At 39.4% G+C, this 15972-nt stretch overlaps 1 protein-coding gene across 1 annotated transcript; it reads left to right on the plus strand.

The window, feature by feature from the left end:
- The first annotated feature begins 451 nt into the window (after positions 1 to 451).
- Positions 452 to 15972, plus strand: LOC134633295 (V-set and transmembrane domain-containing protein 4-like). Its single transcript, XM_063482174.1, has 8 exons — positions 452 to 521; positions 2221 to 2628; positions 12184 to 12237; positions 12476 to 12583; positions 12696 to 12729; positions 12846 to 12970; positions 15178 to 15242; positions 15744 to 15972. The coding sequence occupies exons 1-8, from the start codon at positions 470 to 472 to the stop codon at positions 15867 to 15869; spliced, it is 972 nt and encodes a 323-aa protein (XP_063338244.1). The 5' UTR covers positions 452 to 469; the 3' UTR covers positions 15870 to 15972.

Raw genomic sequence — 15972 nt, forward strand, 5'->3', positions numbered from 1 at the left:
GCACATGTGTGTGTGTGTGTGTTCCAAAATAAAAGCCCTGATTGAGGTCTGTGGCCGCTGTCCTCCACAGCTGGAAGTGTGATTTGCTCAGCGTCAACCTAAACAACACTCCCCTCCCCACCCTCCTTCCTGCACAGGAAATTACATTTCCCAGTCCTCCTACCAGAACCAGAGATGGTGCATGCACATGCACCCACACACACACACACACACACATATGCTCACCTGCCTGTTTCTATATGTGCAAATGTGCTCATGTGAGCCTGCCAAATGTGGTCTCACTGAGTGTGACATGAGGGGGAGGGAATAGGGGAGGTTCTGAGTAGAAACAGAGAGTCCAGTGTCTCATGTTACACTCCTCATCTGGAGAGGCAGGGGGGGGCAGGAGAAGAAGAGGAGGAGGAAACCTGGGGCTTCTTTTCTTCACATGCATTTAACTGAGAGTTTGTGGAGGTTGCAGTTGTGGAAAATGAAGATCTCCTCTGTGGTCTTGGCTTTCCTGACCCGAGTTCTGTTTGCAGGTAGGAAAAAGTTTACTTTGCTTCATGTCAAAGTGGATATGTTGGAGACAAAATGCTTTCCACTGTTTTTCAGAGAAACTTAGACGAAAACATCACAAAATCGGGAAAGATTTTAGAGTGATGGATAAATAGGTGGTGAAAAATATTCCTGATTATCTCAGAAGGTTTGTGGACTCAAACTCAGCACTGCATGTCTTTGTCCAGTTTCTGCAGCTTTGTGCGATTAGAGAGTGTGTTATCAACAGAATAGACCGTTTATCAAAGCGGCATATCTTTGCACAGACTGGAGGGAATTCCAGAGTGAAAATTGGTGGTTTTCCTGTGTGTGTGTTTGAAAGTAAAACAGAGCTTACAGTTTCACCTCCACATTCATTTCAGGCGATTTAAGTAACTCATCACAGCAGCAGCACTTTACAGTCTCTAAGCTATATTTTCCTTGTTTTGTTCTGTCACTCAAGACCAAATAAAAGGCAAAACTGGGGGGAAAAGCCCTCATTGTAATTATGCACTGCGCTCAAAGCATGTGACTTGTTTGACAGTAAAACGCTTGCATGTCGTGGAAAATGTGCCCAAAGTTGACAAAAGCAGAAGTGTCATATATAATGCCATACAACACGCGCAGCAGTAAAGTTTGTTCCTCAACCATCATCCCACGTATGTCATCACAGCTGCCAAAAACAACACTGCTGTCAGCTCGAGAGGGAAGAAAGCTGCTGAGCAACAACAAACTCACAAACTCGCCGTGGAGTGTGTAGCTATTTAGCTCTGATTTGTGATGCTAATGGCTGTTCTTTCTCAGTGCATTTACTATCAAAAGATAAATTCAAGCCATCTATGCACTGATTTATTCTTCTACTGATGAATAACACTAGGCTGCCCACACTTACATTTGATACAATATGGACACTTTTTACACTTTTTGTGAACAGTACAGCTTTGACCCCCCCAAAATTAAAACCTGTGTCAGGACAACCCAGCCTATGGGACTGCCCATTTTTCAGAGCACTTTTAGGATCTTTTGATGCGATGTGGTGACTTTGAATGTCTCATCGTAAAAGTTGTTCACAATAGATTCACGTTATTAGTCAGTTCTGGGTCCAAATTAAAAACATTCACAGCCACCGTTGGCCCACCGTTCATCTGCTTCAGATCATTGTTAAGCTTAACACTTCTTCTTTTCTCCTCCAGTTTCCCTAATTTTTTTTGAGAACACTCTTCCATGCCAAGATATGGCAGGTTTTTAAATATCACACTCGTGTTGCTCTTTGGGAATCACCGTATTGGTGCAAAAAACATTTACATTTTTGCCTGTCAAACTGTGTTCACTGGCATTTTTCAAAGGTTTAGCTAAAGAAATGGGAACAAATTATGTTGCTATGGGTACCAAGGTGCCTAAACTTACTTAGGTGTTACACATAAAAACAACAGTGGCTCAGGTGCCTTCTTTATGCTTGAATGATTCATGGGTCAGTGCTGAGTGGCTTAACAGAAGAAAAAACAGCAAAAAAAATGTATAAAAAAGTTATCTTTGCATCTCTGCAAAGACTTGAATTCTGCACCATGTTCCTTAACTTAATCTTAATCACTTAAATTCTGAATTATTTTACAAAAGCCACAAATGTTTTTGTTAAACAACCTGCAGCCAATGGCATCCAATAGTCCAAATAATATATGCTGTAATTCTTACTTATTTCTACAGATCTGTGTTTGGCCATCAACGCCACCATCACCCCTTCTCCCTTCACGGTGGCCCAGGAGGGAGAAAATATCACACTTACTTGTGTGGTTTCCCAGCGACGTCGCAACACAGCGTTACCTGTGGTTAAATGGACCTTTCTACCAGCGGGCACAGATCAACCAGAAGACGAACTCCTCATCGCCCGTGTCAATATGAGGAAGGAGCGTTTCTATGGCAACTACACAAAAAGTTTCCCATGGCCAAAGATGAAGCTGACAGTGGTGAAACAGGGGAAGATCTTTGAGCTGGTTATCTTGAACGTGTCCGAGGGGGACCGGGGGCTCTACATGTGCCGGGTGCAGGAGTTTAAAAAGCATCAGACTCGCTGGAAAGCTTCGTCCAACTACACTGCTGCTACTGAGCTCAGAGGTGAGGGCTTGGTTTGCTATCTTGGAGCTTCCCTGTAGTTATAGTTACTGTTTGAGATTTGGTGATTTACAAGTGATTTACAAACCGCCATATTAGAATCCATTGACTGAGTCAATACATATGGACCTTTGTAAATGTGAGAGTGGCGCTTATAGATTTAATCAAAGGGATGCTCCAATCCAAACAATGGTTCCCAATGGTAACAAACAGTTTTAGGTCATATGGATAACAATAACTTTCAACAGTCGATATTTGGCAGCTAAAAAGTTTAACTGGGAACAGGTCAGTAATATTACTGGGTATGAAAAGAGCATCTTAGTTTCTCAGAAGTAAAGATGGGAACAGGTTCATCAATGTACAGCTGACAAATGTATCTGCAAATTCCAAAGACTTTAAATATCTCATCAGCTTCAGTGCATACTATGATCAAAAGACCCAGAATCTGGAGAAGTCTCTGTGCACAAGTGACAAGGCTGAAAATCAATATTAGAAGCTTGTGGTCTTCGAGACCTCATGCATCAATGCATTAAAAACAGACACGATTCTGTCAAGGAAATCACTCCACGGACATGCAGAAATCACTGTTTCTGAACATGAAGAGTGTTCTGTGGTCAGATTAATCAAAATTTGAAATTCCAAAGAGGAGAGCCTGCATCTCTGATAGGGATGTATGTGCCTATAGAACTGGCTTCTTGGATATCTGGAAAGGCAGCATGAGTGCTGTAATATCCAACTTTTACAGCAACGTATGCTCCCATCTAGATCACATCCTTTTAAGACAGGGTCTTGCATATTTCAGTGAGACAATACTGAACTGCATACTGCAGCTATTGTAACAGCATGTCTTCACTGTAGAACAATCCGGATACTGAGTCTGGGTTTGTGTTCTAGACCTTTTAGCAACTTAAAACATGTGCCGCATGATTACACTAAAAATATGAGAAAGAAGACCCAGGACTGTTACCTGAAATAATCATAATTGTAAATACATAGGACAGACAGATGTAATTTTGTAAGCAAAAAGTGGGTAGTCCTATACTGAATATAGTAACTTATCATTAGACACTGCTAACAGCTAGTATTTAGTTGCGATTCATGAACTTCAAATGATTCAGAAAATGGTCCAATCAACTCATTAGCAGGCAGAGAAACAGGCTTCTGAGTCGTTCCTCAGTTAGTGGTTTGTTAAGAAACTCTGGGCTGGAACTTCACATTGGGTGGCCTGTTAAAATTGCCACATTGAAGATCCAAATCAACTTCAGATGAAAAGGTTACACTTGAAAACACTGGGTGATGTTCACAAAAGGATATTGCTGCATTTACAGTCTACATCCTTGAAAAGTTGTAGACTTCAACACGTGTGCATGTTAAACCAATTTGGCATGTGCTTTCACAAAGACTCCTCTGCAGCCATTTGTGAATCCAGAGTTTGAAATGGAATGCCCACTTTGTACATCCATCCACTTTAGTGGGCACACACAGTGCCCCTTATGTTTAAGGATTAAAGGATTAGCAAAATTACAGTTTATGTCGAATGTATTTGGTGGAAAAATAAATGATCTTTAAATTTTGGAGGATGTGGAAAATGTCCTAAAACATTAGGGAATGTTTGTGGCTTGCAGCATCACGGCACAGTTTCTCTTAGAAAGTCTTAAAATCTTTTGATAGTGGAGGGTGGAGGCTTGACAGCTATCTCTACAACCACAACAGAAGCAATGAGAAATTCAGGCTTGTTAATAGTTCATCTACAAAGATGTTTAAGCTGTTGTAGGTTTGTCTACAAAGATAATCCACTGGCAGCAGCAAAACATTGTCACTACCTTGGACTGCATCTGGCAGAAAATTGAAGGGGTCACAAAAGCCTCCAACTAAGGGCTTAAAGCAAATTGGTGACATTCATAAACTTACAGACTTTAAGAGACTCAAGTTCATGTCAATTGTGATAGCTATTTGACCTAAAGGAGTCATTATGTGTCACCAGTAGCAGTAGTGTGTGACCACAGCTGGATGATGTAATGCATCAGGCTGAAGAGGCTGCTGAAGTGGGTTTAGTGAGCAAAAACATAATCCTGCTTTAGATTTGGGAGGGGAAATGTCATTGGTTAGTGAAGAAGCCTGCCGATTAAAGGATCCGTTCATCAGTCTCAACAAGTTGCGGCTGTGACTGACTAAATGATCGTGGAGACAGAGCAGCGAGAAAGTAGTGAGGTTTCCACTGCTACCACATGAGACGTTCACATAATGGAATGGATGACACATACAGTGGTACCAGATACTGCTCAGAAATCCACTCGCTTTCATAAAAACCAGAAGCATCTTTAAAAAGAGTTTTTCTTCCCTGCTTTTAATTTGTGCCAGATTTGCAGAAACTGTTCAGCAGTTTCTGTTGATCTCTTTTTTGTTCTTGTCTCACCTGCGACATCTATAAGCTAACTATAGTAATATGCTGTAAATAATAAGTGTAGCATACATAAAAGTCTAATAAAAAGATCTTAGTAGAAGGGGTTAGATATGACCTCAATCACAAGCACAGGTAGAGAAAATCAGGCTTCAGATTTGTGATCAGTTATCGTGGTTTTGGTTGTTGAAAAGGAAGCTAATAATTGAGCTAATGCTACCGTTTCATCTAGCAGATAAAAATGTTATCTCTGATGTTTCTAGATGACTCGTGTTTCATCAGTTTCAGTTAGTTCTAGAAATATGTTAGATCAGACTGTTATATCTACAAAGGATGTAAAAAATATACTGTATGTACCTAAAATCTATTTTAAACTTTTACCTGTCCTGTCTGGTAGTGCTAGCAAGCAGAATCATGATCTGAATGCACTGTTGTGCCAAACACATTTGCTTGCAAGAAAAAAAAGACATGACAAAGAGAAGAAGGGAAAAAAAAGGACACATAAAGAAAAATACACATGTTTTTGTAATATGACCTGTAATCTTTACCATCTGAAATAACACTTGGATATTATAGTATTGCAAACAGTACCTAGTTAGCCGGGTTTGCTAATATTTGTATCCTATGTAAGTGAGGGTAAACATACTTTTGCTTGAAAAACCTGCTAAAACCACAGACCGCATTTTGGACATTGCTTCGTCATGTGGAGAAATTCAGTGCTTGAGTGACCTCACGTGCTTTGTTATGGTCGCTAAGCTATGATTCAGCGTTCACAGTTCAAGAGAGTTTGGGAAAAGATTACTGGCTACACTAGCAAGTCGACACTCTCATCCACTCTTCAGTGGACAATACACATTCAGAGTGCAAGAGTATTCGTTAATATTGTCGCTAATGGCTACAGAAAGCACTTGAAATGATCATTCTGAAAATAATAGTTTATTGAAATAATGAGTTGAGTCAGAGTGTTTTATCCTCGCAACAATCCGAAGACAGTTCCATTTTAAATTTATAACCATACGGTGTCTTCCTCCCCACATTTTGATCACCGCATTTTCCATGAATGCATTCCTACAGGCTGTGACTTTTGTGGCCAAGTCTGGGGCTAAGCAGACACGGAGTCCCTATTGAGAGCTGTTGACATTGGCCGTGAGATTGAGTTTCCCTCCCTAAAGTAGAACAGACAGGGAGCCCAGAGAGACTCAGCAGAAATGGAACAAGAGATAGCTGTGCTCAGGAAGGTAGAGCTTGAATATTCATTTACAATGACAGTCGAGTGGGCAGCAGGCTCGTGTTGGGCTCTTAACCTTTTGTGGTTGAGGATGTGGGGAGCTATTTTCATCCAAGGAAGCTCCATTCCATCATGGTTTGAGTGATGATAATAATAAAGAAGCTTACTGTGTCATTTTTCAATACTGCAATTAGGACATGGCAAGTACACCTCATGATTCAACAGCTTGTAGAAACACCTTTAGCAGCAGTAACTGTGATACGTGACCATTTTCTATAAGACTCAATTTAAATGAAGGGGTTTTTTATTAGTGCCAAAACACAGCAGTCACCTAAAGGCCTTTTATACTGCAATGTAAAGTAAGTATAAATTTATTATTTTGACCACTCTTCTTCTAGAACATGACTTCAGTTCAGCAAAATTTGTTATTTTTGCTCTTTTAAGCTGTGTAAACACTGGAACTCTTTGCACTTCGCTTTTGAAGCTGACGGCTGGTCATTAACAGAGATTCCTGGCTCCGGTTGCTAAAGTAACCCTCTAATGTATTTATGACCCGGTATTTTTTCTTCAGTGTCATTGGTAGTCACTTCACATGCTCATCTGGCAGTAGAGAAAAGTTTATCTCGAATTCTGCCCCCTTTCCATCATCAATGGTTATTACATCCATAGTGATCTGAAGACACGGATTGTCATTTACCTTCTATGATCTCTCATCACTACCTTGCTGTGTATCACTTCCTGTGAGGATTTGCTCCTGTGCTTGAGATCATTGCTCTGTTGAATGACCCAGCTTTGACCGAGCTTTGGCTTTGGACACACAGCCTCACAATTAACTCTAGACTGCTTTGGTATACATAAAACTTCATAATCGACTCAAAGACTGCAGGGTGTCTACGTCCTGTGGCTGAAAAAGAAAAAACACTGGAAACCCAGTAGCATACATTTTTCAGCATACAGGGCAGTTCAATAGAATTCTTTTTTAACAGACACAATAGACTGTACTCAGATTCGATCTGTTTATCTCACTGCTGTCAATAAATCAGAACCAATAAAATGGAAAAGACGTTTCCTGCTCAAAGGTGAAGATTGCTCTATAACAGCAATGTAATAAGGCAAACAACAATGTTCTGAAAAAATGTTTTGCTAAACATTAATCTTAATAGTTCTGTTGCTTATAGCTAACCTAAAAGTGACTGAAAGTCAGAAACAAGAGTTGGCACATGCAACACAAACGCTTGCCTTCTCGTCTCTTCATGCCTCTGTTGTCCATTCAACTTCCTTAAGCAGACATTTGTCTTTGTTATACTTCCTCATCTATTCTGGAGCTCTATTCTTCGCATCTAGCCAGTGAACTGTGATGAAAAAGAGACCTCAAAGAGCTTTGATATGTCTGTGAATGGAGCCCTTTCAACCAAAAAAAGTTGTTTTATTTACACATTCGTCACAATTTGCTAATCAGACTTGTAGATTCCTGGTGCTGCTACTTACTCATGTGCTTATTAAAGTCTTTCTTCCTCCATTTTTTCTCTCTGGCACACTTCAGAATCGTTGGCAAACTGAGAAAATATTCCATTAGTTTGATGGCTGCCTGCAGTGCTTCATAATGCTGCTGGTGTGGTGAAGCAAAAACTCTCTCCTTTTTAGGATGAATAATTCCACTGCTTTCATCGTGTATTACATTTCAGTAAAGTCTCACCATTACTTCTATTTCATCAAATTTCATGGAATTCTTATGCTGGGATAACATCAGGTTTTCAGTGTTTCCACAATTTCACACAAACAAAACCCCAATTACTCTGCTTACTACTGCTAAAATGAACACACCCAGAGAGGCTGGAGTGTTTTGTAGAAAAATTTAGGGCAGTGTAGAACGTGGGCATGGTCTCGTCTTGGCATTAACAAAGTGTACTCTTAGGTATTTTAGTAAAACATATGGGCCATTCTGAGCTAACTAGAAGTACATGGCACACGGATGTGGTATGGGTTTAGTCAGAACGACGGAAAAATAAAATGAAAATTAGAACCATAAACATCTTTTTATAGCTCTTTCTATGAGGGGACATTTGACTAAGAAGTCAACAAAGTATGTCTATGTTTGTGTCCATAAAGGGGACATGGGGACACAGTGAACAAGTGTACAGACTGACTCTTAGAAGAAAAGATTCATAGAGACAACAGGAAGTTAAAGGGCTTATTATTCAAAGCATTTTTCAAACCTTTGTTTAGACACACAATGTGGCTGTGTACTTACATTCATCTCTGGTCATTTATAATACAGTAAATTATCCTCTGTGATGGATTTAGTCACAGAGGATCATTATTCAGTCTGGTCTACGTCTGTGTATTGATGTTTACAGTGTTGGGTTTGTTGGTGCACAAAAAGAGCCACAGCTCTGAAATACAGTTGGCAGCCGAATACAACGCCGTGCCTCTGAGAGACGAAAAAAGGAGAGTGATGAATGTTTCCACTGTAGCATGATGGAGCCTTTCAAAAGTTGCACTAGGATGAAGACATTCTCGATATGAGGATAAAAGGCAGCTTTATGGCATACAGCACTCTAGATTTATCCAGTTTCTGATTATTCCAACATGTGCATCTGCACTGACAGAGCTACACAGAACCTGAGGCAAAAACAAAACACCACATAAATGTCAGAGATGTTATCAAGACTGAGCCTGTGAATAATTTACAATGAAGGCAGGGCTTGCCTTTATATTAAATCATCTGCCATTTATTTTGGCTGTTTTAAATATCTGACTGAGAAAATTAGCAGCTCACTGTGAGACGCTGTTTAGGCTCATGAGTGTTTTTGCTGTTGTTGGATCTCAGAGACTTTTGGTTTTATTTATCATTATTTACTAATGCTACTTTATGCTTGTCATGAGCAAAGGTGATAGTAGGGAAAGCTGAATTTTAGTGTTAGTGTTACCATATAAAATATGGCATATTATATAGGAGGCAAACTGTACAGTGTACATTACCGGCAGTAACTGTGAAACTAATTGCTAACCTCCAGTCACACAGGCCTAAAAACTAGTCAGAAACACCCTGGTGACCACTGGTCACGACCAATTGGTGAGTAGTTGTGGGAGGTTGTTTGTTGTCACCAGGTGAAACTGGTGTGGAAGAGATATACAATGAAGCACTGAAGGTCTCATTGCGATTATTTTGGTCATTAGCTGCTCAAACAGGTCATTTGATGGTTGCTTTAGGAGTTAATCTCCATTCATTTCAGTTCAATTCAATTTTATTTATACAGCGCTAAATCACAACAACAGCCTTAAAACATCTATTATAATTGTAAAAGATAAAGTGGCTACTTCACGGATTTCACCTATCGCGGGTTATTTTTGGAACGTAACTCCCGCGATAAACGAGGGACTACTGTATATTAATATCTGTGTTCATGCATTAAAAGTAGCCAGTGAGGTATCAGAATGAATATATCTATGGTCAACAGGGAAAACTGTCAAAGGAAGTTGGACAGAAGAGTGAGTCTGATATTATTATTTTCATCACAGGATTAGATTCTGACAGTTATAATCCAATAGTTATCCAATCTTCTTCTTTTTTAAAAGTTCAACGGCTGTGTTTCCAAACAGCAGAATGTAGGTCACATACGGTCAGTCTAGGATTAGTGGTTTCACAGATGGTGACTAAATACAAAGGTACAAACAGTCTGAGGACCACTGCTTCAGTCCAAACTCTTCAATGACTAGACAGGGCATGAAAAGCACAGTTCAGCTTACTGCAGACTGGGAAGGATCTAGGGTGGCTGCTTTGTGCATTTAAACATTTGTGCCATCTGCAGTTTTACATTCTGTAAAGGTATCATGTTAGAGAAATTCAGATGTTAAACCATGTGGCATTTGCAGAAACTCTTTTCTCTGACTTCAGACTTTCTTGTAAACTTCTTACTACTCTGTCATACTTGACATCTTCTAATTGTGAAATTTGTGATTGTGTGCATTTTTTGTCTCTCACAGCTGCTTCTTCCAATATTTATGAATTTTCTGAAGCCAAAATAAATAAATAAAAAATCCTGAATCCATTTCATATAGATATTTTAGCTTCTGGATTATCTGAGGTATGCTTATTTCCATACTTGCTTATTTCTCAGTTACCCAGTATGCCTGTGGGAAAGTCTCAGGCAGGCGTTGTGGAGAGCCTGCCTGTCGTCAGCTGCTGGTGGTTTAGAGTATTTCAAGATGCACTGGTGGGTGTCACTTCACAAGCTTCCTGCCACCAGCCCAGCAAAAGTACAGCAGTGTTAAGACTCCTGTGGTCAGATGGGGTGGAGAAATGAGTGAGTGTGTGGGGTGAAATTTCATGTGGAGCACTGGAAACATGTTTTCTCTGTCATCTTGGACACATACAGCACATCTTGGATTCAGATTACACATGCATTCATTCTCCATTCATGCTTATTTTTAATTTTTGGTGGTGTAACATTTTCTGTCTGCCCTCCGATGTTGAGTAAACCCACGGACGGTAAAAACAAATATGGACGTAACTTCCGGGTTTGAAAATGAAAGCCAAAATGGAACTGCCTTAAAAATGTGTCCTTTCAAATAGCCACTAGGGGGCGATACCTGTGGCTTCAAAAGGACTTCCGGTCCTGTAGAAATCTATTTTAAAAAATGTCCCTCAAAGATGAGTTTATCAAGCACTTTTCTTGTTAATTTATGGGCTCAGTTACTTAATAAGGAATAAAACATTAAGTTAATTTTGAAAAAATTAGTCATCCTTATTTTCAGAAAAGAGTGTCCAGGATATAGTTATCCTCTATCGACTTGTGATCGACAAGCCAATTAATATTTGGTTTCAGACTCAGATCTTCCCCTTACTTCTCACATCTTGCTTCAAATCACCAACACAGTAATAGAAAACGTCATAAAGGATTTCACAAACGAATGGTCGCAGTAACTACATCAACTTACACAGATTAAGAGTAAACCTCATACTGTACAAGAATACTATATATGTTTTGTACATGTGTGTATGTTTACACATACATTCACATACATAAAATCAAACATACTTGACACCATTTAATTTAATGAGCTAAATTGGGAAGGCCCAGAGACCAAGTTTCTAGCTCATGGAGCTAATGTTAATTAGCCTACTAGCTAATCAATCAAATTAGTCAAGTCAACAGACATTAAATTCACTTGTTCAGCTGCTTTATGTAAGCTACTCACAGCAACAACAATTTCTAAAAGCTTCCAGTTGATTGGATGGAGTGTTGCAAAGAACTCACAAAAAGATACTTTTTTAACATTTATATTCACCAATCTGGAACTAAAAGCTAAATACTGTGCTAATGATATAATACTGGTTACTGATAAATGCTAATTTTGGAATAGATCAATGCATTTCATTTTATTTCATGATCCATCATCAAGTTCCGGAAATACTCACTAGAAATATGTTCAATGTTAAATGGACTGGTTCTTATACAGTACTTTTCTACTCTACCTGAGCACTCAAAGCTTTTTATACAATGACGTATGCTGGCCACACAAAGCCCAGTGCTACTTGGGTCAAGATTCAATTGTGATGTTTTGTCTGGAGACGAGAAACCTAACAACCCATGTAAGAGCAGAAACAAGCCTGAGGCAACATGTGTTTAGCCAAAGTGTGCAGAGGTTGCCCTTTTCTTAACGTTGGATTATGTCTGAGTGTGAGGTGAAAGTTTGCAAAGATGCATAACTGTTGCGCTAATGTCTGACTCAATAAGATGTTTAGTCTTTGAACTGTGGACGGTGAATCAGAGACAAAATCAGGCAGGGAGGAGGCCAAAATAGACTCCCTGTCCTCCTGCAATTAGCTTTATTTAAATTCGAGCCGGTGTGTAATCAGGCAGCAGGGAACCCACAGTGATGACTACGGACTTCATGTGTTTCTTTTCTCTCATTTTCACTGTAGTGCATGTCCTACCGGCCACCAAGGCCAAAGAAAGTCTGTGGAGCTTGTTTGAAGGTAAGTGCAGATATTTTTAGTCTGTGAATGTGTGTGTTTGCATTTGTGTGGTGAACTGGCACTGTATAGTCCTTGGTAGATAAAAATAGCCCAACCCAAAGGATATACTCCAGTACCTTGAAATAGTTTGGCCAAACATGTTCTCATATTTTCTTCCATTTACATTTTTGTGCACAGTGAAGTAACAGTGCAGGCTCCTGCAGTGTTGGACTGATGCATGCCTGTTTGTGTTTTTCAGATGTGTACCTGTGTGCAGTGCTGATCTGCTCAGTGGGTCTGCTGTGCATGTGCATGTTCACCGTGACAGTGACCTGCCAGTACATACAGAGGAAGAAGAGGCTAAAAGGTCAGCAGCATTTTAGTCTAGTCTTCTTGTAACTCTTTTTGACGTTGCCGTTTTCTTCTTTTTGTCTATGATTTCATCTTTTTCAAATAACAGTCCAATATTGTCTTTGCAGACAATTACCACTTGGTCAAAAGCCCGCAAAACAGGTAAAGGTTTAAGAGCAAGCCACCTCTAAAAAGAATCTAGAAAACTGTAATAATAATAAAAAACAACAACTATCAATCACATAAACTGAACCTTTGCTAATCTGATTCCACTACAGCTCAGGAGAAACAGTCACCAGTGTGATCAGTGTGTCTCCTGCTCTACCAAAGAAGGAGAGGAGATACAGGAAGAAAAGGAGCCGAGACTACCAAGAGGAGATACCACCAGAGATACCGGCAAAAGGTAATCACAAGTTTGGTGATTTAATGTTTTCTAAAACATGTTGGAAAACTTGAGTGAATACTTAAAATTAGCCTTACAGATATTTATATTATATTTATATTATCATTTCTGCAATAGCAGAACATATAGCTGTGAAAATCTAAGTAGACCCTTAGTGCTCCCATAGGAATTAAGAAGACAGGTAGCAGGCACGTTCTGCTCATTAAATACATTTGATTAACTGATCATCAGCAAGTGTGACGACGTCTAGAAATGCAGAAATTCTGGCATTTTAGTAACACATCACAATATTCCCAGGAACAAGTATCCTAGCAAATTCCCAAAAATGCAAGATCTATATGTTAGTCTCTACAAGCCTCTGTGAGCATGTTAAATGTTAAAATTCTGACAGTTTGGAAGGGCTGCCAGCTGAAAGCGCCTTCTCTCTAAAATGAACATGGGAGCACAGGTTAGGTTTGCAAAGCTGCATGTGAACAAACTACAAGACTTCTGGAACAATGTCCTTCATACAGACTAAACCATATGGAAATGGCCAAAAGAAAACCAAACATACCAGCTGTGAAGCACGGTGGTGGAAGAGTAATGATTTGTTTTGTAACTACAGGGTCTGGGCATGCCCATGCCATGCATGCTGCAGCTTTTACTTGTTGAGTTGACTATGAACTCTATATACCAGTATTCTAGAGCCAAATGTGAGGTCATCTGCCTTAAGAGAGCTGTACATAAACAAAAGACTGCAAACCTTAATGAACTGATACCACGTTATAAAGAAGAGTGGATCAACATTCCTCCACATCACAGTGAGAGACTGATGAAGTCATATAGAAAATATTACTTCAAGTTGTCGCAGCTAAAGGTGGTTCCACAAGCTACTAAATCATGGGGTGCGCATAATGTTTTCAGAGGACTGTACAGAGTTCTGTGAAAATTGTTCCTTTGTACATGACTGTAAGAAAAATCCCAACTTAAAAGTTTGCTCTGACTTCATGTTGTTCTCATAGATTTCTAAATATGAAAATACACTGGCATTCCACATATACACTTAGTTATGGAGCGGTTTCCTTAAATTAGCTGGGAACATGTTCCCACTCTTAAACCAATGCCGAGTCACACCAAATTCACTTCCTAATTAGCAAGTGGAATTCTATGGATATTTTTTTTCCAATGGTAGGTAAAAAAAAACATTCTGGATTTTCACTCCGCCTAGGTCTTAAAAAAGATTTTAGAATGACCAGAATTCCTAGTTTAGAAACATTTTAGGACAATTATCAGCAAATTACAGAAATTGTAGTAACTTTGAAAAGTGAAATGCATTCCTTTTGTGTCTTAATAGGCTTATTTTGCCTTTTCTTGTTAACTACTCCACCACATGCTTTCAGTGGGTTTTGCAGCTTTTTTTTTATTACCAAGCAATGTTGCTACTCTGTTATAAGATAGATAAACGTAGTTTGGGGTTGTCTTGCTGTGATATAACCTGTCTGCCCTGAAAATGTACCATCAGCGATGGTATCGTATCTCTCTCCAAAATCTGTATATCATTCAATTCAATTTAAAAAAAATTTATACAGCACCAAGTCACAACAACAGTCACCTCAAGGTGCTTTATAATGTAAGGTAGACCCTACAATAATACATACAGAGAAAAACCCAACAATCATATGACCCCCTATGAGCAAGCACTTTGGCGACAGTGGGAAGGAAAAACTCCCTTTTAACAGGAAGAAACCTCCGGCAGAACCTGGCTCAGGGAGGGGCGGCCATCTGCTGCGACCGGTTGAGGAGAGAGAAATTAATGAATTAATGGGGCCATTAACCATACACTAATACACAAGTGCACTCCCCATACTATTACAGATGATGGCTTTGAACTGTGCTGACAAGTTAACTGATCCTTATCTTTTTTAGTTCAGAACATGATGAAGTTTTTCAGAAGTGTTCCTGCACCCATGTAATGTGTTACGGAATGACCTTGTTTTTAATGCAGTGCTCCCCAAAGGCCTAAACATATTGTCCGTTTGAAACAAGTTTCTTGTTACTAGGTTGTCCTTGTACTATTTTGAATTGGGGTTAAGTTATTTGCAAATCCCTGCATTCTGTATCCCAACTTTTTTGTAGGGCAATGCAACTGGGACCTTCAAATATTCCCAGTTACAACAGTATCTACCTTCTATTGGCTCAATTAACAACTTGTCTTGTCCCTTGTGCAGTTCCCATTGGAGACAAAACACACAAACCGAAACTTTTAAAACCTCAACCAAGAAAAGTAGTGTTGGTGAGTACCATTCATGCCTGATTATCAGTTAGCAGTATCCTTTTTTGCATGTTTAAGGTAAGGTACAAGGACTGAACTGAAAAAAGAGTGGAAAACCAGACAATGCAGACAAAAACTTTTAAATATAACTTTGAAATTAAATGAACATTTAAGCAGAATGTCTAAGACAAAGGTGCCAGAAAAACTGTGCCACATAACCAATCTTTTATTGCTGTTGGCATGAAGTGGCTCTGTGGCAGCTTGGTATGGTAATGTCATAAAATACTTGAAGAGGTAATTAAATTTTAGGTTACCTCAACCCAGAACTGCTGCAGGGTGGTGTTTACACACAGCGTGCTCCAAGTTACCAAAACCAGTGATTTACCAAAATCTACAGCATCTTTAGCAATGTAATATATTTATGCAGTTCTATAATTTTTTTCTAACCTTCCTTTTCTAACCGCTAACTAGCTCTCTCCTTCTTCTCCATCATTATTTTTCTCTGTCCTCCTTGATCTCTAGCCGAGGATAGTGGAGGAGAACCTGACCTACGCAGAGCTGGATCTGGTGAAGCCAATTCCAGAGACCAAGGCATCACGTAGTGGCACAGTGTATGCCCAGATACTGTTCGAGGAACAGCAGCTATGAGAGAGACACATACACCACTAGTACCTGTGCCTTATGTAAAAAAAAAAAAAAAGTACTTTCTATTTATAGTCTGTATTGTTTTTTTTTATATTTAAATGGTTTG

The sequence above is a fragment of the Pelmatolapia mariae genome, linkage group LG8 (assembly GCF_036321145.2).
Source record: "Pelmatolapia mariae isolate MD_Pm_ZW linkage group LG8, Pm_UMD_F_2, whole genome shotgun sequence".
NCBI classification, from domain to species: Eukaryota; Metazoa; Chordata; class Actinopteri; order Cichliformes; family Cichlidae; genus Pelmatolapia; species Pelmatolapia mariae.

Bases quoted from the DNA above. Each gene is read 5' to 3' on its own strand.
- LOC134633295 (XM_063482174.1), top strand. From the start codon at position 470: ATGAAGATCTCCTCTGTGGTCTTGGCTTTCCTGACCCGAGTTCTGTTT. The intron at 12,584-12,695 runs GTCAGCAGCATT...TTGTCTTTGCAG, and splicing joins GAGGAAGAAGAGGCTAAAAG to ACAATTACCACTTGGTCAAA. The intron at 12,971-15,177 runs GTAATCACAAGT...TCCCTTGTGCAG, and splicing joins ACCAGAGATACCGGCAAAAG to TTCCCATTGGAGACAAAACA.